The sequence below is a fragment of the Gymnoscopelus microlampas genome (assembly GCF_963454915.1).
Source record: "Gymnoscopelus microlampas genome assembly, chromosome: 2".
NCBI lineage: Eukaryota > Metazoa > Chordata > Actinopteri > Myctophiformes > Myctophidae > Gymnoscopelus > Gymnoscopelus microlampas.
The window spans coordinates 18,152,641-18,178,301 of NC_139939.1; the positions used below are offsets into that span (position 1 = coordinate 18,152,641).

At 42.7% G+C, this 25,661-nt stretch overlaps 1 protein-coding gene across 2 annotated transcripts; it reads left to right on the forward strand.

Annotated features, from left to right (window-relative positions):
• Positions 1 to 285: 285 nt before the first annotated feature.
• LOC311036323 (sarcalumenin) lies at positions 286 to 17,234 on the forward strand (the record flags this gene model as incomplete). 2 transcript variants are annotated; one of them, XM_084044948.1, is made up of 8 exons in its annotated part: positions 286 to 360; positions 7,283 to 8,362; positions 9,309 to 9,407; positions 10,245 to 10,340; positions 11,468 to 11,584; positions 13,022 to 13,255; positions 14,137 to 14,486; positions 15,028 to 17,234. In XM_084044948.1, the coding sequence occupies 8 exons, from the start codon at positions 303 to 305 to the stop codon at positions 15,523 to 15,525; spliced, it is 2,532 nt and encodes an 843-aa protein (XP_083901074.1). In that variant the 3' UTR covers positions 15,526 to 17,234. The 2 variants fall into 2 exon arrangements, with proteins under 2 accessions (XP_083901074.1, XP_083901073.1); XM_084044947.1 differs by having other exon boundaries at positions 303 to 360; positions 7,253 to 8,362.
• Between the last annotated feature and the right edge of the window lie 8,427 nt (positions 17,235 to 25,661).

Consider the following 25,661-nt stretch of genomic DNA (forward strand, 5'->3'; position numbering starts at 1 on the left):
ATTTTCTACTAGTTAACACTACCATACCATATATAACTAATAATAATGATTGTATACATTAAAATAGGTTCCAGTCCAGATTGCAGTTCTAAACACATGACAATTTCACTGTGTAATATTACATGCTGTAGTTTTGCCCTGTTCTCATAACCTCTTATCAGACAGGCAACTTGTTGGGTGACACACAATGGCGGCCATGGATGCAGCTGCTGTGGCCCCACCTCCACTGGCACGCCCTTTGACCTTTTGCTGGAGGGATATATATATAGTGTGAGATTGGGGGAAGGTCCCTCGCTGCCAAAATGAAGGCTCTGGTGTGTGTGTGTGGCTTGTTTTCCCTGCTGGCCCTGACCACTGCAGGTAAGGACAATTAAATGTCAAATCTTTATTTGTTTAATTTGTGCTACACATTGAGAGCTATGTCGTTGGTTCCTCGGTTATTCAGGTGGATACAGTAAAAGAATAATGTGCTGTTGGGCAGAAACCTCTTAGATCCATATTTTAACTTGTCTTTTTTCATAAATGAATGCCCTTGTTCATCAAACTACAGTGTCACACAAAACTAGCAAAAATAAAGTGTGTCGCATCGCCATGCATTTTGAGCTTGTAGATCTGCAATCTTTTCATTTGAATCCTGAATAGTTACAGTTGTGGACATATGAGGTTCCCATCCGACAGCAATGATATGATTCATGTATGGAATGGGAATGATGATACACTGAGGTTTATCCATCATTGTGGCAGCAGAGGGGGACTATTATCAGTGATGCTATCAAACAATTTATCTGAAGCTTGGGTTGACTGGCAACATAGTGATTTAAAGGTGGAAAGCTAAAATGTACCTGTTCCATAATTAGTCTTTAACAAGTCTATACTGTTTATACAATATGTGTGTGAGTACATCGTTAATAGTCGAGTTGGGGGCTGAACTTTCAGCATGGTATATGCATTGAAAAGTTCCACTGCATATATGCAATATTTGTGTCTACATTACACAATGGTTGTTTTCAGAATGTGTCATTTTATTATGTTAAAAAACATTTGTTGACAGAGCCCAAAACGCAGAGTCGGCAAACATGCACCACATAATGTCTATGTAAATGGATTACAAAGTTAAGATTATAATTGTACAATTTAGGCATAAGCATTACCAGAGCGTCTTATAAGTGCGACATCAGAATAAATGGTATGAACCCTTGTCGACAAATGACGGGAAATGGTCATGTAATAGCTTGCAAAGAAGAAGAAACAAAATAGTGCTTCATTCGTAGAAACTAGGACACCAGGCAAACATCAAACCTAGCATCTGTCTAAACGACCTGTTATCTAAATATAACATTCTTAGCATTGTGGCCAACAGAAGGATATGGGTTGTAAGTCAGAGCAGAGGTGTGACACCAGCTGAAGGAAGTTGTCCCATGCTTATTCATACTGCCTCGGGGGAGACACCCCCCCCCCCCCCCCCCCAGAGCCAACACATCTAACGTCTAACTGAGGATGTTGCAAATGGGCCCTCAAATAACTGACAAAACACTAAGATTTGTATGATGATATAACATTAATATTAAAAATATATATATAAGCCTTTTAAAAGAATGACATTGTATTTTTTCTTTACAACGTAGAAAATGTTGTTTTCATTGTGATACTGATAAATATGAACTTAATGTTAGTTCCACTGATCCAAGCCGAAACACAAATAAAGAAGCTCTCAAAATGCATGCGGCCCACCCATCTGACCACATAACATGGCAGCCGATAGGCTATGTGGTCAGATGGGTGGGCCGCGAACACTTTTGAGATTTTCAAGTGGGCCCTGATCCAGAAAAGGAACCACTGATCTCACTGATTGGAATGATTTGGACTCAATATAAAGAGTCACTCTCTTTGCCCAGCCGATGGAAAGCATTTTAGTGGTCTACCAATCAAGCCCAACAAAGTGTATTTAAAGTGAAGTGGCATGGATAAAGGGGGGGGGGGGGGGTAATGCATATTTTTAGCTTTGAGCATGATAGATTCTGGTTTACTGAAATGGGCTAACCTTGTCTGACCTTCCATAGACTCAGTGGGCCTCCCAGGCTTCCATAGTCAGGTGTTAGGCCTTAGTCAGGGTAGTAACCAGATACTATGGACACAAAAAACAGGGTCTGATACTCATCGCGTTAAGACTCCCTCACTGTGTGGATTACACGCTGTCAGCAGTGGCATGTACACTCCATACACACCAATACATACTATTCACAAACACACATAGACACAACTACACACATCCAACACATCACAAAGGGAAAGGTGCAGACATTACACAACAGTATATTGTGCGTCGCAACATGTACTCAGTTTACGTTGGAGATCAATACACCACATTGAATGTGTTCATAAAGTGTCACTGTGCGTGACCGTGCATTTCTCTTTGCCAATGTCCTCACACCTGATAATCTGCTCCATGGGCTCAGCAGGCAGGGCTGGCTGCCTGTCCATGTGCAAGGGGAAGCCCCAGCCAAAACCGGGAAGGGCAGAGCATTGTGTTTGGCTAAGCCATCCCGGGGACAGTAGCCTGCTTCCGGTTGGACAGTTGAGCGCTCTGAGTGCGCTAGTGGAACATTCTGCAAAAATAGCCGATCTGCAAGCCCGAGCTTGCAGATCGGCTATTTTTGGCAAAGAGATTTGGTGTAGAGAGATAAAAGGAGTGTGCTAAGGATAGAGCCCTGGGGGAAGAATAATAGGGATTAGGTACAGTATGAGAGGCCGTACAGAGGCTGTCTCAGTGGTAGTGATGAAACTACGTCCACTGTACTGTATGTCACTCACTGTCTTGTTCTCTTCCTTATCCCTTCCAAGTGTTAGCATGAGAGATATGGCAGTTCAGTTTATATCTTAGTTTTATTTGCCACAGTACATATACTTTCACATCCCTGGAATTTGTGCTGTGCATTTAACCCATCCTGCTGTAACTGTGTGGAGCAGTGGGTGGCGCTCAGGGATCCGTTAGGGGTTCAATCAGTGCTTTACTCAAGGACACTCCTCCAACACGTTGCCAGAAGGAGACAAAATCAAACGGGGGACCTTCCTATTCCCAGGCGACTCCTCTGCCTCCTGAGCCACTGGTGCCTCCTATCTTTACTAATCCATCTAATTCAGGAGAATGCTTTTAACATAGTTCAGCTGTGTGGTCATTAATCACACAAGCTGACGCTTGCAGGTTCAGTTGCAGATTCAAATCTGGGAAAGAGACCTTAGATTAAGCTTTTGTCCTGTCTAGCTTAAATGACATTTATCCCATTCTGATGTATGTGACATTAAAAAAGAATACATATATAGTGAAAATAGTCATAATGCGGGCTTGCAGATTATTTATTTATTTTCTTTTTTTTTTAATAGAGCTTAAGTCGTTATTTCATAATGTACTTTTGTACGTTTGGGTCCCGGGGCCCCTTCCTAGAAATGCAGTGGAGTCAAAAGTACAGTATTTCTCTTGAAATGTAGTGTGTTAGGGTTAGGGTTAGTGAAAAGTGAAAGTCATACGTTTCCAAAAATACAAACACTCACGTTAAGTACAGATACTAAAGAAATCACAAAAAGTACAGTACTCAAGTAAATGTACTTTGTTACTGTCCACCAGTGCTCATTGCAGGGTACATGTGCAATAACACTGCAGCACAGTTGAGAACCTGTCTCATGACAATCACAGGGAGGGCATGCGTCAGTCATTCTTCATGAAAGCAGGAGTGGAATTATCCCTCCTTCGTTTCACCCCCTGACTCATTGTGGGGCTATTTCTGTCTCTGAGAGCTGACCAGCAGCACCAACCGAGACATGGGCACCTGTCCCTCTCCGTCCCTTCCTCCAGTGTGCTCTGCTGGGCTTAGCTGCAGCTATTACAGTGGCCCCAGGGCAGGAGAACCACATTACATAACATTATTAATGTAATAGCCTTCCTGCAATAAGCTTGCAGAGGAAGTTATTTGGAAGTTTGTGATAATGCCTTCTTAGAAGACAAGAACTGTAACTGTTAGCTGTGTGTGTGTGTGTGTGTGTGTGTGTGTGTGTGTGTGTGTGTGCGCCGTTAAACAGAGAGTTAAAACAGTCGTCACACATCATTTCCATGTGGTGAGAGATGTCTCACTTTTTGCCCATAATCCATTCCCATGATTCTAACTAGGTTAACTCTAATTTAATTTGGCTACTATTGGTTACTAGTGCTCCTACAACCAGCAGACTAAAAAGATACCTTGTATTGCCAACTCTTGGCATGCAGTGTTTCAGTCTGGCGTCTTGATTTAGACTTAATTCAATCATTCATCATCATCACTGTATTTGACAATTTGGCAATGACTGTTGGCCAAGCAATGTGGTAACTTACATACAGATAGTGTAGCCTTCTACGGCTATTCATTAATTTACCATTTCAGATAATTGTATGAATTACTGTAATTGTAATTGAATTATTTTCCCCATATGGAGTAGTCTGCTCTATATGGATTCCACTGTTTAACTCAAGTAACATAATACATTCGGGAAATTCCTCAGTATTCATTTAACCCAGAGAACGCAAAAATGGACGTCCATTCCATCCACTTTTACACTCTTAGTTAGATGAACATTTTGCTGGGTAGGTACATAACGGAACCTCTACAAAGTTGCTGAACATTTACCGCTACCCGTCATTAAACATAAGCATGGCGTAAGCTTCACCATGTTATGTAATGTTTGTTAACGTCAGTAACCCAACATCATTGGCACACTCAAGAGTCTTGGCTCCCTCGTGTGTTTGGGTTATGGAACGTACAATGCTGTGACACTATTTGGACACCGTTCCAAACCGCGCAGCAAATACTTAGACCCCACCGACAGATGACGCTTTAACAAGCCCCTTGTCACCCAATCCCTTGACACTAATCTACATCTCTCTCTCTCAGTGAGATGCACCTATGGTACGCTTAAGCCTGGCTGAATAAGTTCGGTTCTATAAGTTAAGGTCTATGAGCCTCGGCCAGCACTGAATGCCAAGGGTCAGAGAAACGCCTGTTGGGCTAATTTTAGTAAGTCCTAATACCAAATTGATCCGTGAAATTAACACAATATCGGATATATAATGTTGTAGTGCTTCCTACAGTAGATGCCGTCTTCTGGATGGTCTCTTCTTTGAGCTTATCAATCATCTATCTCCAAGCCAATGAAAGGTGAATCTGTCATGATGATATGATTCACCCTTACAGTCAAAGCTTAAGGGGAGGACATGAAAGAGGATGTCTTTTTAGCTGATTGACCGTCATGTCCTCTCCTTGTCCTGCTGTGCTGACCAAGCCTTGAAAATCCTCTGCTTTATAGTAGGCCTTGTCTGAGTTCCTATTACAGCAGTATTCTGGTTTAACAAGCTCATACAGTGCATTGGCTTTTCCTAGGCCAGCTTTGTTATAAGCCTATCTGACATAATTATGCAAAATCAAGGACAGACTAGTCACTACTAGATAATATCCATATCATGCATCAAAAATATGTTTGTTTGTGAGACAGACAGACGGAATGGGTGGTTAATGGGTGTTCTAGTCACCAATGCTGGCCAGAAGGCGTCAGAAGGTGATAATCAGATATAGCTTCCAGACACAGATGTGACAAACAACATCGTCAGACCCCAGAATAGGAGAGCGAGGCCATCACAGAGGATGGTGGAGAAAGGGAAGAGTACATTGAGTCCTGCTACCACTAGGGACAGCCAGCAGAGTGTTAAGCTCTGGCTCCAGCCCATTTGACCAACACTCAGATGTGACCGATCTTGGCCTGGGATTCTTCGTCTTGTCTCAAGCAGTGAACCAGTTAGACAGTGACTGACCATAGATAGATACTGTAGATAGATATAGCTAGATAGACAGACAGACAGACAGACAGACAGATACATTGGTTGTGAAGCTGTCACATGTCAGCTACGTACAGCTATGACTGGACCTACAGGCTGACCGCGCCTTGTAACACGAACTGCAGAAATGCAGAGAGGGAGTCTCCTATTTTGTGGTGTGTTTTTTAAGCCATGGTAACAGTATGTAAAGGTGCTTATGGATGATTAAATAGCTCTTTCTTAGAGAGGCTAATTAATTATCTCTACCAGGAGCGTGCCGTGTATACAGTAGGTCCGCAGCAATCTTGCACACTACTAGGCCGATCAGCGTCAGGTTTCTTGTGCATGATGACAGCAGGCAAAGGAACTAAATTCTAGAATATTTTTAAAATCAGTCAATGACAACTACTGTATATATCCTTTTTTACTAGCCATTAGCAGACATGCACCATTGATGGTGCTAGCATCAGATTAACAACAAAATATACATTTAAACATGACAACATACCCCAAAACCACCAAATTACAAGTCTTAATGTTCACATGGACATTCAACTCAGTCTGAGCAGTCTTTATCCCCTTTAACATTATAGTTAAGGGTGCCGACATTCTGTAATGCTTGCACCAAAACAAATAGGCACACAGCCTGACAAAAAGTCATCTTGAAATCACAGTTGATGAATGAGAAAGGTGGATTTGAAAAAAAAGTTCTTGGGTGATTTGTTGGGGACACTTAATATTACATTAAATGTGTCATGCCTGTATGAGTTGAGAGAGCAGCCTCTCTCTTTTGACTCTCCATCTAATCGGGCACACACACACACACACACACACACACACACACACACACACACACACACACACACACACACACACACACACACACACACACACACACACACACACGTGCAGGATCTTACTGAGATTGGAACTGGGAGGGTCGCGCACACATATTGCAATGTATTAAGCTATAATATTGTAACGTTTATGTTTGTCCTAGTGAGGACAACATGCCACACTACCTTTTGTCATTGTACATTGTACATTGTTTTACCTCTGCTCACAGCAGCACAGGATCTTTTTCAGCGTTTGGGCGACATGACACCATGGTCAAGCTGTCCCCAAAGCTGTCCTGCTCTTCATTTAGAGCAATCTATGCAGAAATATACGTCTGTATGCTTGCCCTCAGCAAATCCCTGACTATGCATTGCCATGCAAGGACGTGAAATATGAATATATATGCTGAGAAGGTGTCAAATGTTTGATCTGATGTGGTCCCATCCGTGAGCTTATAGATTGGCTATTTTCAGCACCCGGCACCGTTGTACAACGATCTATCAGGCTTAAGTGTTCTGCAGAATTAATGGTATTAGGAGCATACAGTGAGATATAAGCGTGGCTTTATATTTTTTATAGATTCATCTCATCTCACTCATCTCTTCTCAGATCTGCTAGCGGAGGCAGATCTGCAGGTCCAGCAGAAAGAGGTGGGCCTGTTCCCTTGCGGATGTGACCCTGTGGAGGAGCATGCGAGCCAGAGCACCTCCAATGACACGCCGGCCCCTGAGGTGGCCGTGTGCCAGCCCTGTACGCCCCCATCGGCGGAGGCCGCAGCCACGGCAGATGAGCCCGCTTCTGACGAGGAGCAGGAGGATGCAGCAGCTCCCACCGAGGAGGTAGCAAGCCACGAGGAAGAGGAGGCTGCTTCCCAGGAGGAGACGGTAGGAGGGGAGGATGTGTCTTCTGAGGAAGAGGCTGAGTCCTCGTCTGAAGAGGAGGCCGCGTCGTCGGAGGAGGAGGAAGGAGTAGCCCAGGAGGAAGTCACCGGAGGCGCTGCTGAGGAGCCTGCAAATGAAGAAGCACCCGAGGACACCGAGGTAGCTGAGGAGGAGGAAGCGGCCGAGGAGGAAGCAGCCGAGGAGGCAGTGGCTGAAGAGCCGGCAGCTGAGGTGGAAGTTGTTGAGGAGGAAGCAGCTGAGGTGGAAACAGCCATGGAGGAGGCGGCTGTGGAGGAATCGGCCGAAAAGGAAGCAGCCGAGGAGGAAGTAGCTGCAGAGGAGCTGATAAGAGCTGCTGTGGAGGAAGAAGCTGCCACAGAGTACACTGAGGAAGAGGAGGCCGCTGCTGTTGAAGACCCAGCTGAAGAAGAGGTGGCAGAGGCGCTGGCTGAACCTGAGCCAGAGGCAGAAGCTGAACCACAGGTGCTTCCGGAGCCAGAACCAGAGGTGATTCTACAGTCTGAGTCAGAGGTGGTTCCAGAACCAGAAGTAGTACCAGAACCAGAGGTGATTCTAGAAGCAGAAGCAGAACCAGAGGTTGTTCCAGAACTTGAGCCGGAGCCTGCTGTGGTGGAGCCCGTTGAAGAGGCAGCCAGTGTGGTAGAGGAGACACCTGTGGTAGAGGAGACACCTGTCGTAGAGGAGACACCTGTCGTAGAGGAGACACCTGTCGTAGAGGAGGTGGTGGTAGAGGACGTGACAGTGGAGGAGGTGACTGCAGAGGAGCCCTCTGAGATGCCACACAAAGGTACTGAAAAAAAGGGGGGAAATCACATGAGTTAGATACATACAGTAGATGGACCTACTGTCAACTCAGATTATAGACACTTCAAAACTAGAACTGTATGAGATGATAACTATTAATAATAAATCTGACCCTTTCTCTCAAATAGACTCTGTCCTGTCCAGTTGCTATGGCAGGCAGTCCCTTTTGGAATATCCTGAACATTGATCTTCAAATACAATCCAGTTCACACTAAGAGGCTGTCAGTAACTGTAATTAAGTAGTTTTAACACATTATTGACAAATTTGTCTTAAACAAGTCTTCATCTATTTATTGTGCACTCCCTTCTACACTTGCTCTCTCCCATCCATCTCTCTCTCACTCTCTCTCTCTGCTCTCCCCTCTATCCGCCCCACTCTTTCTGTCTCTCTCTCTCTCTCTCTCTCTCTCTCTCTCTCTCTCATATCCGTGCCATACCTCGCTGAACATGACACCATGCCTGTGGCCAAAGGGGGCATCAGGCATAACCTTTTGTACAGAAATAAGCGGACCAAAATAGGGGAGGAAAGAGAGGGACATGGTGATATAACATATAACTGTGTGGTCACTGCTCAGCACAGATGAATTGCTCACTCACAGCTCAGGAAATCAATTAGTACCCAGGGAAACATTTTGTTTGTTTTGTATACATGTCAGCTGTGTTTTCACTCATCAACCTTGGCAGCAATCATAGAATGGAACAATGTTATTCATTGTGCAAATATATCATGAGTGACTGTGGAAACAAGCGTATGTCATGGATAGAATAACAACAATTTCCCATTGTCAATTTGAGCAGTTTGTGTAAATGATCCTGTTTCTGCTAATCATATTTTAATATCTATGTCAGAGTAGTCTAATAATTACCTCTGCAGTTCAAGTTGACTGATTGACTGACTGACTGACTGTCTGTCTGTCCCCTCTATTCAGCTCCTGAGAAGAAAGGGTCACGCCCAGCATTGAGAGACCGCACCCACATTGAAGATACCCTGAGATTAGCCAGTGATGAGCACTCTGCGGAGTTCTCAGGTAAGGAACAACATAGAGCACACGTCCCTCTAAATATTCTGCACAGTGAAATCCTCAGTGTTTGTTGATGTATCCATGTGCATCTCTTAGAGTGTCCAAATGTAACCAAATGGACCTTACCCTCTCAGAGCTAATATTTGTTATTTTTTGTTGTGATGACTGCAGTTAACAAAAGAACTGGCTTCCGGCTCATTGGGGACGGAATGAATCCACATGTGTTTGCATGTGAATGAAGGAGTGTTTGAGACAGCTGTGGGGAGTGAAGAATTGTACTGAAAATTGTTTCATGATGTCCACGTGCGTGCCTGTGTGTGTGTGGGTGGTGTGTGTGTGTGCGCGTGTGTGCGCGTGTGTGTGCGTGTGTGCACACACGTGTCTTGAGGCAGGTGATTAATCAGTGTAAATTCTCAACTCTGGCACATGAAAAGCTCTTTGTTCTCAAAAGCCAGCTCTTTTAACATTACAGCACAGTACTGCTGTGTGACACAAAATAATTCTATAAATTCTGCAGCCTTCACCAGAAAAGGCCTTTTCAGCTTCACATTCAAACTTCAGACAAAATGTTGTCTAAAACTTATTTTGATGTTGGTTCGATTCCGATATTGCATTTTTGAGGCTGATATATTGTGAACATACCGTTAAGAGCATCAAATAATTGTGGATCCCTATAGCATTAGCATCTGTAATAATATTGCCAAATAGCCTATATAAATCAGACATATTCACACTATCTTTAGTCTAACTTTGACTTCCCTCTCTCTCTCTCTCTCTCTCTCTCTCTCTCTCTCTCTCTCTCTCTCTCTCTCTCTCTCTCTCTCTCTCTCTCTCTCTCTCTAGCTGCCATGAAGAAGCTGCTGAACATATACCACACAACCATCAAGCCATTAGAACAGGTCTACAAATACAATGAACTGAGGCAACACCAGGTCACAGGTAACTCCACTTCTTTGGGGATATCAAAGAAAGCCTAATTTATACATATACCATAATTGAAACTGTAAATCAGTTATTTTCAGTGAGCAACACTCATACAAGGAAGTATAAACTAGGCTTTAGTGTGTTGTCTTGTTTTAACCCAATTCGACAACGAAGGTCACGGTGTCAACAAGGAAGTTGTCAGAGAAAAGTATAGGTCTGTGTCTGTCTTTACTTTGTAGTAGTAGTACCAATGTGTTGTTCTGTGCCAAACCACATACACTATATGTGTATGTAATGAGCATTTAGGGTGACAAGTGAAAACTACAATGTGTTGTTGTTTTACAGCACATGATACAGCTGTTATCCACCTTTTTCAAACCACCACATATACATCATTATACACAAAGGGGTTCCTCCACGCCTCAAGACACATTCAGGCTGGTCTGGTGCATCTCAGGAGCGGGACTGGTATGTGTAGAGCTAGAAAGGCTGTATTGACATCGAAACGTTGTCACGCTTTTTGCCTGCACCCTATAAATAAAAAAGGCTCCAGTGCCTTCCTTCCTCTACACTACATTGATATACTTGTAGTGTAACAAATTAAGCAGGGTGCTGCAGCCACTGAACCCTGATTTATACTTTGGCTATTTTATAAATAGAAAAATAAATATTTTTGAAAATGTTCACCTATAATGATATGTCATAAATAGGGTGAAAGTTCTTATGATTAGCTATGGTTGTACACTGCAAATGAATCAGACCAAACATACTGAGAAAATCAAATGAAACATTGTATGGTACAGGCCCCTTGCAAACAAAGCTGGAGGTCAATGACTGTGGTATTAGTCTATTATTTATATGATGGAGCAGGAGCTCTGCGAATCAGGATAGAAACGTTTAACTGTGAAAGGTGCGCCCCCTTGTGGTACAAGATGACAGAACATTTTAGACACTGATCATGGAACATACGGCACTGGTATTGATGTACTGTAACTGTATTTATGTATGTATGTAGCCTATGTATGTATGTATGTATGTATGTATGTATGTATGTATGTATGTATGTATGTATGTATGTATGTATACATATATTACATGTGTGTCTGACTATTTATGTCTGTCTCTGTCTATTCTGCTTGCAGATGGTGAGATCACCTCCAAGCCCATGGTGCTGTTCCTTGGGCCTTGGAGTGTTGGCAAGTCCTCCATGATCAACTACCTGCTGGGTCTCCATGGCACCAACCAGGAACTCTACACTGGTAAGATTCTTTTAGTTTGGATACCATCTTTATTATGCTGATTAATCACTTTCAACCTGGCCCTATTTTGCCTATTGTGGTGGGTTCTCTTGATGAAATGAGCACTTTGAGCAAAGATGACAGACCACTGAGTCTGCATGTTCACTATTTACTCAGCACGAAGTACACGTTACAACATTGGTTCTAGGTCTAATCTAGCAAGCGCAAGCGCAGGCAGCGGTAAACTCCTTCATTCAGTTTCAGGCAGCCATATACCCTCTTTCTTTCCCTATCCAGGCAGACAGAATCAGATTCTTACCTACCAATCAAAAGTTGTTTCAATCATATGAGCATCCTTCATCCAGCCTCAGTGTCCATGTTGATATCCAATATGTCCTGTCTCCTTCTCATCTAAATTTAAATCAGAGACCTTTAGTGACCAGTACACAAGTGTCCAGTAACTGGTCAGTGTGTACCTTCCAGATATCATATTATTGTGTTATTGTGTTATCATGTTTCATCATTCTTAATTTATCAGTTCAAGCAGACAGTATGAAGCAATCTACTACTGTCATTAGTCTGTCTGACCAATAAACATAAGTCTGAGTATTTACTCAAATACATACACATAATGTACAATATGAATCTTGCATAATCACCGCATAGTATAGTAATTCCCTAACACTATGTTATTGGGTAATTATAGTACATTATAGGCTTTTCTTATTTTTCTTCACTAATAGCAAAAATAGATTATCTACAAGCTCACAACGCATTGCAATGCAACGTGTTGTAGACTGGCGCAACACTGTTGTACAACAAAGTATGAAATAGTGGTTACCCCCTAAAAATCTTCTGATGTTTATTTGACATTTTATAATCATGACTCTTCCTACTCCTCTCCTTTGTTCCTGCGTTTCTCCCTCCACCTCCTATCTCTCACTTGAGCATCAAGTTTTATAATAACATGTTATGCTTATCATAAACCTGTGCCAGTATGACGAAATATAGCATAATCACTTTATTTTAGCATTGTAATATATGATCAGAATGTTTTAAGATCTAACCTTTATCCCCAACCATCACACCATTACTGTGAGCTGCTCTCTTCAGCCTATGCACCATGACAACGTTTATTCATACACTGCAGTTTCCAATGAAGAATTCTAGCTGAATAAAATGAATCCCATTCTCCTCATTCACCTGACCGGGAATGATTGGGACATTCATTTGGAGGAACTTGCTTTGAAGTGGACAGCTCATAATAATATTGCCCTTTCTACTCAAAAAAGCCCCTGTATGTGCCATCATAAAAAAAATACACAATTTGTGTGTAACACATTTCTAGTCGGTCTCAACTCAGATAAATCCAGCAATCAATCAAGTAATCCATACACATAGACCAATGCTAATATAAACGATTGCCTCTGTCTCCCTTGTTCCCACTCTCTCCATCAGGTGCTGAGCCGACCACATCGGAGTACACAGTTGTTATGCACGGTGAGAAGTTCCGCAGCATAGATGGCGTTGTCATGGCAGCAGACAGCTCGCGGTCCTTCTCGCCACTGGAGCAGTTTGGCCAGGGCTTCCTGGAGAAGCTGGTGGGCATAGAGATGCCCCACAAGCTGCTGGAGAGAGTCACATTTGTGGACACACCCGGCATCATTGAGAACCGCAAGCAGCAGGAGAGAGGTGGGACACTGGAGGATGCATGGTTAACCACTTGGACTTACTTGACTTAAACCCTTTTGCTCTTTGGGGAGCATAGGTCATTCATGAACTTCTCCCAGCTGGTTCGGTGCATTGTTACACACTTAGAGTCTATATACTTTGCTGACTGGAGTCCCCCAGGGGTCTGTACTTGGTCCCCTCCTTTTTCCCCTCTACACCAAATGTCTTTGCCGAAAATTGCTGATTTACAAGCTCACGAGTCACGTTGTGTCGTGTTTTGAGCATGTAGATTTTTGCTGAATGTTCTCCTGTTTTTGCAGATTGTTTGCCTATTATGACATGACCAGAATAGGGACACTAGGGTTCATACGGTTTAGCTGCTGTAGTTCACTAGTCCGAGTGTACTGTAATACAGATTGAATGGTATATAGGCATATGTATACAGTAGGTAGGCCCCAGGGCTGAATTGGACTACTTCAAAATCAGGATTTGCGATTACTCTGCTGTGAGACTTGACCTACTTGCGGAATGACTGCTTTAAGTCTCAGCTTGACTTGAAAGCAAACACTTGATCCGATTTGACATGGTAACACCCCAGAGCAATACCAAATTCACTATCACAGGCCTAGTTTTGCCTTCAGCGTTTGTTTGTGACTTTGGTAACTGGCTGAGCACTGTCAAATCGATGAGGATAGTTGATTATGGGAATCGAACTGAATGAAAATAAGGACTTGGGACTTGACTTGGACTTGCACTGAAGGACTATGTGCGCTGGTAGACGCACGCACACGCACACACGCACACACACAGACAGACAGACACACACTCTGTACTCAACACTCATTCTCAAATCCCGACTCACATTGTCCATTGTCTGGTATCTGCCATGTTTCCCTGTGCAGGCTACCCCTACAACGAAGTGTGCCAGTGGTTCATCGACCGGGCTGACCTGATTGTCCTGGTGTTTGACCCCACCAAGCTGGATGTGGGCGGGGAGCTGGAGGTGCTCTTTAAGCAAATGAAGGGCCGCGAGTCCCAGATCCGTATCATCTTCAACAAGGCCGACAGCCTGACCACCCAGAATCTGATGAGGGTGTACGGAGCCCTGTTCTGGAGCATGGCTCCCCTGATCAATGTCACAGAACCTCCGCGCGTGTACGTTAGCTCCTTCTGGCCTCAGGACTACGCCCGAGACAGCAGCCGTGAGCTCTTCAAGAAGGAAGAGACGTCCCTACTAGAGGACCTTAACCAGGTCTGTCTTGACTTGAGATGTTCAGCAAATGAGATAGCTGGTCATCGCTGACAGTGGGGACTGGGGAACACACTCAAATGTACACTCAGACAATTCTCTAATACAATAGTCTAAGTTGTGGCTAAATGTGGTCCAGATACTGCAGAGCAGCTACACATGTTTGGATTGTATGCAATGTACCGTATATATTTTCAGCAAAATTAAAATGTCATTTTTGGGCAAAGGGTTCCACTTCCTTGTGTCTACATGGCATTGTCACAGCAGTTTGAATAATCTCATGCCATTTGAAAACTGACTGCTCCACAACCAAAAGAATGGAGGACCTTAATGTCAAACAGCTTGCTAGACTTAAGTGTGTCAAGAAAAGGACATTTGTGACCTGTGACCTGGAACCCTTTCTTATTAACCAGGACTTTGTTATATTCAGCTGATATCTGAGTCTCACATATCATGCCTGTTTAATGTTTAACTGATAAACCTTTTCGTTGGTATGCATTAACAATTTCTTTCTCTGTCTCCCTTTTTTCTCTCTCACGTCCAGATGATTGAAAACCAGCTGGAGAACAAGATTGCCTTCGTCCGTCAGCACGCCATCCGTGTTCGAATCCACGCCCTGCTGGTGGACCGTTACCTGCAGACCTACAACGACAAGCTGGGCTGGTTCGGCGACCCGCACGAGGTGTTCCACGACATCGTCTCCGACCCGGACAAGTACTATATTTTCAAGTCCATTCTTGCCAAGACCAACATCAGCAAGTTTGACTTGCCTGACAAGGAGGTCTACCAGGACTTCTTTGGAGTCAATCCGATTGGTGGCTTCAAGCAGCTATCCTCCCAGTGCAGTTGGTTCGGTGGCTGTCTGCTTGGAAACATAGAGAGGGCCATCACGGCGCAGCTCCCAGCTCTGCTGAGCAGTGTGAACAGGACCCCGAACGTGCCCCCACCCAAGGCTGCTCCAGCACCTCCGCCCCCACTCCCTGGCACCTGTGAGGGCCCTGGGTGCGAAGAGAAAGCCAAGAACCGCTGGCGAAAGCAGTGAAACGGAGTAGAAGAGAGAGGAGAGGAGAGAGAAAGGGAGGAGGAGAGGAGAACATTCAGTAGATGGCAGTAGCCAGAAGCTTTCTTGAGTGATGGTCCCTGCCACTGTGTTTGTCTGGACTGGACATGTGGGGGCTGAGAAGAGCAAAGGGCAGTAGCATATTGTATGAAAGAGCAGACCTTGGTCAAGCAGTATTTGCATGTAAATCATACAGTTTGATTCAGACTGCACAGAATACCAGAGAGTGATTATAGTTGATCAAATCACTGTCAGCAGCTGTCGATCATAGACACATACAGTAGGCTATAGCTGATAACTTGATTTTCCACAAATAATTGTCTGCAGTGTTGTTTAAACCACCTGGAACTTGGTATTGCTCCTAACAACCTGTAACCTAAGTGAGATGCTTCAAACCATGACAGGTATTTGCAAATACTATTTGACCTAACTGTAGTACAGGGTATGGAAAAGGAGACATGAAAGCACATTTCCAAATGAAATTATTTTTGGATGCAAAAACAATTCAAAAAATATTTAACCAAAATCTATGAATGGAAAAGTCAGACAACCTATTATTTTTCAGCTATTATGTGAATTAAACCAAAGAATGTATATGAACCTGTTGATTTTCTTGATGTTTGCTAGTTTGTACTTTTATTTATTCACGTTTTTCTCTTTATCCATAGTGACGTGAAAAGCAGCAGTGGTTTTCTCTGAGCTCAATACTGCCACTCTAATGTCTTCCGTGTTTGTAGGTTGAACCACTAAACCACATGAACCCTCGTGTCCCTGTTCAGTGAAAATAGCCGATCTACAAGCTCACAACACGTGCGAGCTTATAGATCAGCTATTTTTGTCAAAGAGATGAGGGGAAAAAAGGAGGGGGCTTTTATACCTCTGGGGGACTCAGGGCAATGAAGTATACGGTTTAGGTTTTAAGCCCTATCCAAAAATGGATCTATAAGCTCACAATGTGAGCTCACAACATGAGCTATTGAGCACACAATGCTCATGTTGTGAGCTTGTAGATCAGATACTTTTGAAATATATTTGTTCTAATGTTTCACTCCTGCCAGCTTCTCATATTTTATCTTCTCTGCATATAAACTACAGGTACATTTTCATGCTACAGCAAGGAGGTAGGATGTTTATTCCAACGCTGGATCGGGCCCTTGATAGAGGCGGTGGGAGTCGCACACTAGAATGATGTTTCCATAGCTGTTTATGCAGCAATGTTTCACCTCTGACCATAGTTATATAAGAGCAAAATGTGTGAAACTGTGTGGACACTGTCAATACACCTTTGACAAATGTTTCTACAGTTACAATCCTTTCTATTAGGCTACATTTTGTCTGTATTCGAAGCAAAGTGATATTTTACTTGACCAAGACTACCTTAAATAGCCTACAGCAACGTGAGACTGACTGAATCCATCTCTGTGTCTATACCGTATACTCTTGAAGTAGGCCTCATCTTTTGATCGTAACATTCAAGCCATGTAAGATTGCATTTGTAAATTTGGTGCCAGTGTGACTTTGCGCTTTCCATGTTGCTGCTAGTTTTAAAACGTAGTGCTGCATGGCAAGTGAGCAGTGCCTTTAAAATGTAAAATGTTCCTCATACACACTGTATGCTCACTTGACTGTGATGTTGTGTGGGATGTTGTGCGACTTGTTGAGTAAACAATGAAAACCACTGTCCTTTAGAAGTACTTTTTTTTGCATGGTTTAGTTACCTGGTAAAATGCAATGCAAGGATGTTTAGGACACATTGCTTAGCGTACATCCGCATCTACATACAGTAGGCGGCCTACATCTGCACGCAGATAGCTCACTAAACCACGCACGCTTCTCAGTCCTCTAGTTCTCCCAAAAACAATCTCAAAGGCCTCTTCTTGTCAAGGACCCCCAAATTGATATATATTTGGCCACAGACCCCCTATCTGAAAATGTTTTGCCAGGGACCCCCAGAAGAAGAAGAGAAGATGAATGTAAAAAAAGAAAATCTAAATTATTCAAACATTTTCTATATTTCTCTCCGCCAGGAGAGTTTGTTTTCACTTTCTGAAACTGGGACTAACATTGGTCAAGCCTCACGTGACACGTGACAATACGGTGAAATAGTGTGATCCGATTGGCTAGTGACGTATAGCGGCCTATAAAATACATGTGTCACTTTGACAGAGTCTGTGCCTCTGTCAAAGTGAGGTAAGACAGTTCCAACAATCCTGCATGCAAAGCAGATACTTTAATTAAGCTAAAGCCTCTCTAGATGGGAAGGCCTCGATCCTACAAATGCTTAGTTAACAGCTAAGCGCCCAAGCCAGCGAGCATGATTTCGAGTTGACATGGCTGAGAAATGGACAGATAGGACACTTACATAGACAGGACAGATAGGACACTTATACAAACAGGACGAATAGAACACTTATACAGACAGGACAGATTTTTTGTAAGAATTAGAACATAAGAGAACATGTTCTAATGTTCTCTTATGTTCGGTATAACGGCCTGTAAATACGTGTGTCACTTTGAAAGAGTCTGTGCCTCTTTCAAAGTGAGGTAAGACAGGAACAATCACGAAATGGCTGAGAAATGGCGGATACTGTAACAATTGGATAGGACACTTACACAGACAGGACAGATAGGACACTTACACAGACAGGACGGATAGGACACTTACATAGACAGGACGGATAGGACACTTATACAGACAGGAGGGATAGGACACTTATACAGACAGGACGGATAGGACACTTATACAGACAGAACATTCCCAACATTCCCAACACAAGTCTTCTGGCGGAGAGTTGTGCTCCGAGGAGCACTTTTTCTAGTTTCTTTTCATTTTCATCAAAATTAGCAGATGTACAAGCTTGCAGCGTGGCATGAAGTGAGCTTATAGATCTGCTGCTTTTTGAATAGCCAACATATAAATGGGTAATGTGGTTAAAATGATTGTGACGCTATATTAACTACTACCTGGAACCCTACCAAGGACCCCTGCGGGTCCCCAGACCCCACTTTGAGGACCAACGTCTTCTAGTGTGAGACTGGGATATGGTTCCACAGCTGAGGTGCCTGAAACCTAAATGCTCTGCCTCCTGTTCTAACTTTTTGGGGGTTTCCTGGAGCCGTAAGCATTTTTTCATATTGTGGACGCAATGGTGTTCTGGCTGGTTTATAGGGCTCGATGAGTTCTTTGAGATATACTGGTGCCTGTCCATTGAGAGCCTTGTATGTGAGGAGGAGAACTTTAAACTCTATTCTGTATTTAACCGGGAGCCAGTGCAAAGAGGCCAATGAAGGAGTGATATGATCTCTTCTATACAAACTTCTAATACAAAGTTCATGTTACATTTAAAAATGTATATCACAGGACAGGACACACATGCGCACACACAGAATAGTCTACACTTGCTGAGTGAACTGGAGGAATTATCCAGTGGTGGAAAAAGTACTCACGTTTCTTATTTGAGTAAAAGTATCAATAGCCTACTGCAATGTAGAAATACTCTACGTAAAAGTCAGAAATTGAAAATTTACTTGAGTAGTACAAAAGTATTGTACTTTTACTCATGTAGCCTACTTAAAGTAGCCTACCAAAAGTAGAAAGTAGCCTACCCATTATGCAGAATGTCCCGTTTCGCAAGTTTTTAAATGTATAAAAATCTTTTGAAAATAGCCGATCTACAAGCTCACATGCAACACATTGTGAGCTTGTAGATCTGCTATCTTCAAAGGGCCGAAATATATATAGTGCTGAAGTGGTTACTGTATGTTTTGTAATAATAATCCACATCTACAAAGTAACTAGTATTTTCATATAATTGTAGTGGAGTAAAACTACAATATTTTGTTGTCAATAGCCCTAGTCCTGACTTTGGGCCTATTGGAGATGAGCCTTTGCCACACGTCTCATTTGATGTGTCCACCATAGAGGGTGTGGTGGATGGAACTGCGATCAGCCGCCCTGTCTTCAATCAAGATGGTACTGGTGTGGTGGCGCTCTCTGAAGCTGAGCCGGATGTAGTGGCATCTTCAGAGAATCCAGTGGCATCTTCAGAGAATCCCATTACAGCCGGCTCGGCTTCAGAGATTGAGTCAGGTCAAGTGGGGGTCTCTCAAGCTGAGTCAGGTGTAGTGGCGGTCTCTCAAGCTGAGTCAGGTGTAGTGGCGGTCTCTCAAGCTGAGTCAGGTGTAGTGGCGGTCTCTCAAGCTGAGTCAGGTGTAGTGGCGGTCTCTCAAGCTGAGTCGGGTGTAAGGGCAGTCTCTGAAGCCGAGTCAGGTGTAGTGGCGGTCTCTCAAGCTGAGTCAGGTGTAGTGGCGGTCTCTCAAGCTGAGTCGGGTGTAAGAGCGGTCTCTCAAGCTGAGTCAGGTGTAGTGGCGGTCTCTCAAGCTGAGTCAGGTGTAGTGGCGGTCTCTCAAGCTGAGTCAGGTGTAGTGGCGGTCTCTCAAGCTGAGTCAGGTGTAGTGGCGGTCTCTCAAGCTGAGTCAGGTGTAGTGCCAGTCTCTGTAGCTGAGCCTGTTGTAAGGGCAGTCTCTGAAGCTGAACCTGAGGACATGGCAGTTACTGGACCTGGTAACAGTAAGGACAATTCACAGCCCGGCTCTTCGAAGTATGTTTCATGAAGCTTGCCATAATACTATGGCCAACTAGCATCCAAACAGCATACCAATAGTCACAGTGAAGCTGATAAATGTCATAGTAACTCCTCGTCGAATTCACTGTACATGAACCAGTCCAACACTTGAAACTCTACAGTACAGATTGCTTTGTCACCAATCTGGTAAAGACTCTATAAGACTATAAAACAATGTGTGTTACAGTAATTCTCTTCAAACATTTCTCCTTCCTTCACTCTGTCTGTCTGCTAGACTCCACTCTCCTCCTTCATTACTCATTCCACACACCTGTGTTCACCTCACAAACACACACACACGCTGATTATTCATGCCCTGCACCTGTGTCCACTCACACACACACACACACACACACACACACACACACACACACACACGCGCACACACACACACACACACACACACACTCTTACCTTCATTCAATGAAGTAAAATAAAACCCTTTACAGTAACAGGTAAAATAAAACATTACAGATAAATAAAAGGTGAGTATACATTTCTTTTTCTCAAACAGTAAACATGTAACCAAAACTTATATACACCCAACCGGGTTAACTTACATGTACTTAGTTACTTAGTTTACACCACTGGTCACCATTTCACATTTGAATGCTTTAGTTTTTACAATGGTATGCGGTCAGGTCTAGGCCTGGCTCAGGGAGGAGGACGCCCCTGCCATGCATAGTCCACCATGGGTATCCATGGTCATCCCTTAGGTGCAACAGGCCTAAGGCCTAGTAGTAGGTGTGTATGTGAGATGAGTTACATCTTTTTACTGTGTAACTCTGTATATTGGTACTGTTTTTACATTATGGTATGTTGCAATATGTTTATTGTAATTTTATCAGTATTGTACACTGTACGTATGTAATGTATTGTATTTCTGCTTGCTGGACTCTTGGAAGATTAGCCTCGGCTAAAAGAGATCCAAATAAAATCAAAATCAAAATCAAAACCATTTCACATTGCCGTTTGAATGCTATTCTGACAAACCTGCAATAGTAACAAATGGCCACCAGGAGGCCCCCCACTTAATATGTTAATTTCCAGGAACTTAAAGTGATGCCTGAACTGTTGGACATTTAAGTTTAAAAGTTGTTTTTATGTATTTATGCATTACATTTTAATCCACAGGTTGAGTGGACAGCTAAACATTGTGTGCACCTCAATGTTAAATTGTCTATTTTTCCAAAATGTAAAAAAATATATAAATACAAATAAGAACTGTGTGCTTTGGAAAATGGTCGAAAATATGTCGAAATAATGTTAAGTATATGATTTGAACTTGCACATCATTATCTAGTATTACTCAATTAAAGGTAGGGTAGGTTAAGTGATATATATTTTGGTTAAAGCACTATATTGTGATGGTAATCAATAATCATAGAGTGCTTGTTCAGTAGCAGGGGCCTCTGCGTCTCTCCAGATCTTTAAGAAACAGAAAATACATTTTGAGGTGCGTGGCAAATCTTCAGCCAATCAGGAGAATTGATCATCTTCAATTTGATTGTGTTCCAGTTTTAATTTCGTCTGCTAATTTCTTTGTGTCGTCACTTCCAATTTCACTTGTTTAGCCTTTGTCCTGTGTGAGTTCTCTCTTCTGATTGGTATTTCTTTCTCCTTTTCTTCCCCCAATTTAACACTTATTTTAACAAAACAAATATTACCCTAACATCATCGATGGGGATTCCAAGCAAATAGAAACTATAGCCTTTCTCTTCCTTGAAATGTAGCATGCTGAAATAGAATAGGTACATTGTTCTTGTATCAAATTTTTTTTTTTAAGTTTGAAATCTTATTTTGAAATGACCAAACCTAGTGACACACTGGCAGGCAGGATTCTGAGCTATACAGCCCTCCTGGGTAGACAGAAATTGTGGCATCATCTTAGGACCAATTAAAATGATTGATTGATTGAAATACTTTATTTAGAAAGACATGAAAAAAGTACATGTAAGTACAGTTGACATTACGATGTCCACTAAACTGGATCACCCATAAAAGCACAATGGCTTATTTAAAATTAGATCCCTGCACACACTCAAATCATCATGACATTTAATAAAACAAATGGATATAGCCTACACTACAAAATAGGTTTGAAATGGGTGAAATGGCCCTTTAATGTTACTGACGTGACACCTACAGTGTACAGTACAAAAACGTACAGTGCAGATGCACGATATACATTATAACATAGACAGCAGTGATCTCTTTATAGGCCTGAAATACTCAGTTTATTTTCTTTACACAACTTGGGTGAAATTGATCTAAAATGGATCTAAACTTCTTTAAGTAGCCTATTATCCAAATGTCAAATCACAAAACCTGGAACAATACATCAATATCAATAGGCCTACATTCAATAATACACTATAGGGGAATAAATTATGACTGAATGAAGGTGTTGCAGAAAATATTATTGCCACATTCATATGAACTTCGGAGCACCTCAATATAGATTTGTCTAAGAAAAGACACGTTTAATTTCATTTCAAAATGTAGATTCAGTATAGTAGAATCAAAATCTAAACATAGGCTAATAGCGTTTGTGGTCGTCACACTGTGAAGATAAATACATTAATATTTAGAGGCGTTATGCAAGTGGTGTTAAGTAACTAAATACATGTGTATGCCTATTCAAGTACTGTAGCCTAGGCCTACTTATAAACATTGTAGGTATTTTTACTTTACAATAGGCCTACTTTTAGGCTACTTTGTAGATTTTGACCACTTTAGCTCTGCATATATTTCAACCATTTGAAAAGCCATCTACAAGCTCACAATGCATCTTGATATGACCCATTGTGAGCTTGTTGACCTGCTATTTCCAAAAGAGTTTTAGACATTTGAAAACTTGTGAAATGGCATATTCTGCATAAGGGCATGGCCACACCGCACTTTTATTTTACCTCTGGGGCGGAATATGCCAATGCTTTGTCAATGCAAATGCTTGGATTCATGGTCTTGCGGATTTTTTCCAAGAATCCAGGCATTTGCATTGACAAAGCATTGGCAGATTCCGCCCCAGAGGTAAAATAAAAGTGCGGTGTGGCCGTGCCCTAACAGAGTATTTCTCACTTGCAGTATTGATACTTTTACTTAAGTAAAACAATTGAGTACTTTTTCCACCACTGCTAAACCCTAATCCTAATGTTTCCTAGTTCTACATTTTAATTCTAGCCCGAAAGTGCGTGCTCGTCCTTGCCACAAAGCTTTAATGCGCGCGCGCCTCTGCACCCAGCCCCCGCCCCTGTATTTTTGTGACTGAACTAAGCTCACTTTGGATCGGAAACAGCGTTGCCATGTCTTCTTATTATAAGCGACGTTGGGCTTGTTTTTCTGTAAAGTTGCTTGTAAATATTGGTTGTTGCGGTTTGCGTTTTTTTGGGGCTTGTTTCTAAAAGTGTAGTTGCTTATATGGGCTTGTTTCCTAATGTTGTTTAAACCAGTGTTTCTCAACATTTTCAAGTCAAGAACCCCCAAATGAATATGTAGGCTATTTGTCTGCGCCCCCCCCCCCCCCCCAAATCTGAAAATATGTTATGCCAGCCAGGGACCCCCATACAAGATTTGTGTTGTTAAAATCTTCCTTTTTGTTTTCCCCAAGATTTTTAGCCAATGTAATGTTCACGCTTCTTTTGGGCTTGTTTTCATAGACCTGGTTGCTTATTTCTCTCGCACAACCTGGCAACACTGATTGGAAACCCACCCCACCCACCCACCACCACAACAGCTGGGGGAGAATTTCCTACACAGTCAGACAGTCAGGAAAGATGGTGGCAGCATCGGGAGCCACAGTTATTATCCTCGCCTGGATGGGTAGACGGGAAGACCCCCCGAAACCCATTGTAAAGTGTTTTCTTTGCCGTTTAAAGATGAAAGCTGAATGATCGGACAGACGGGTGGCTAATAATCAGTGGCCAAAGGGAGGAGGAATCTACAGCAGTGGGGTTCCCAGGAATTAAGTTTAGGGCAGGCGAGATCCCTCGGGGGAAAATCGCGGGGGAACCAAGACAAGTTAACAACAACACTACACTGACTACAAAACTGAGACACGCTAATAAAAACAATATGCAAGTATAATCAATGTATGTATTGCGCTGGTCCTGGAGCCGCCTGGACCGGTCCTGGTCTTGGCAGTGAAAGGTATAGTGTCCTCTGGATGAGTCTCTTCTTCAGCGGTGGTCTCTTCATGTTGTAGTTTAGTAATGAATGGCTCAAGCTGCTCTCAGAGCCCCTTTTACAGGTGATGGCCCAGACCCCCACCCCTGGCACCCCATGAGGACATTTGCATCACTATAGGCGAGGGTCGCTTTGCTGAATGGATAGTGTATTGGCTGTCTGGCGGGCTAACGGCCCGACGGCCGGTTTTCTGTTTGGATTTTATTCACTGCCTGTTTCTCAGTCAGTCTTTTAGGCTACTTTATTTTCTAGGGGAGGCGAGATTTTAGTTGGGCAGGCGGCCGCCTGCCTTGCCTCTATGAGAGAGAGAGAGAAGCGCACACTTCGTGCAGTGGTGGAAAGTACATTTACTTAAACAGGTTTTACTTTACTGGAGTAGGCCTACCTCCAATTTTCAATATTTTTTACTTCTTCTCCAATACATTTCAGAGACAAATATATTGTACTTTTACTCCACTACAATTATTTGAAAACTTCAGTTAGCCTACTAGTTACATTTCATTTGTAGATTTGGATAATTATTACGAAACATACATTAACCACATAGGCCTATATGCCTATTTTAACTTTGGCTATTTAAAAATAGCCGATCTTACAACGCGTCGTGATCCCACTCCTTGTGAGCTTGTAGATCTGCTATTTTCAAAGATTTGAAACCTGTGAAATGGGACTCCGACTTTATGCATAATGGGTATTTTTACTTTTGGTAGCCTACTTTTAGGTACATTTTGATACCGATACTTTTGTACTTTTACTCAAGTAAATGTTCTACATTGCCGTATTGATACTTGTATTTAAGTAAAACGTGTGAGTACTTTTACCACCACTACACAGTGTTGTGTTTGTTGAGCAACAACATGCCAGGGAAAACTAGTGCTGTCCAGACCTGAGGAATTCGTGGGGAGATAAGAAGACAAGCGCACAGCGTTGCCAGGTTCTGAGAGAGAAACAAGCAACCGGGTCTATGAAAACAAGCCCAAAAAGAAGCGAGCCCTTCGCCCTTTAATATACGTTGGCTATTTGAAAATAGCCGATCTACAAGCTCACAACGCGTCGCGATGCGAGGCGTTATGAGCTTGTAGATCTGCTATTTTATTTTCCCCCAACAAAAATCTTGAAGAAAAATGTGAAATGTCTTGTATGGGGGGGGGGGTCCCTGACATAAAACATTTTGATTTGGGGGCCCATGACATGAAAAATGTTTGAGAACCACTTGTTTAAATAATAAAAAAGAAAAAAATTGGAAACAAGCCCAAATAAACAACAACTAAACATACGAAACAAGCCCCCCAAACGCAACCCGCAAAC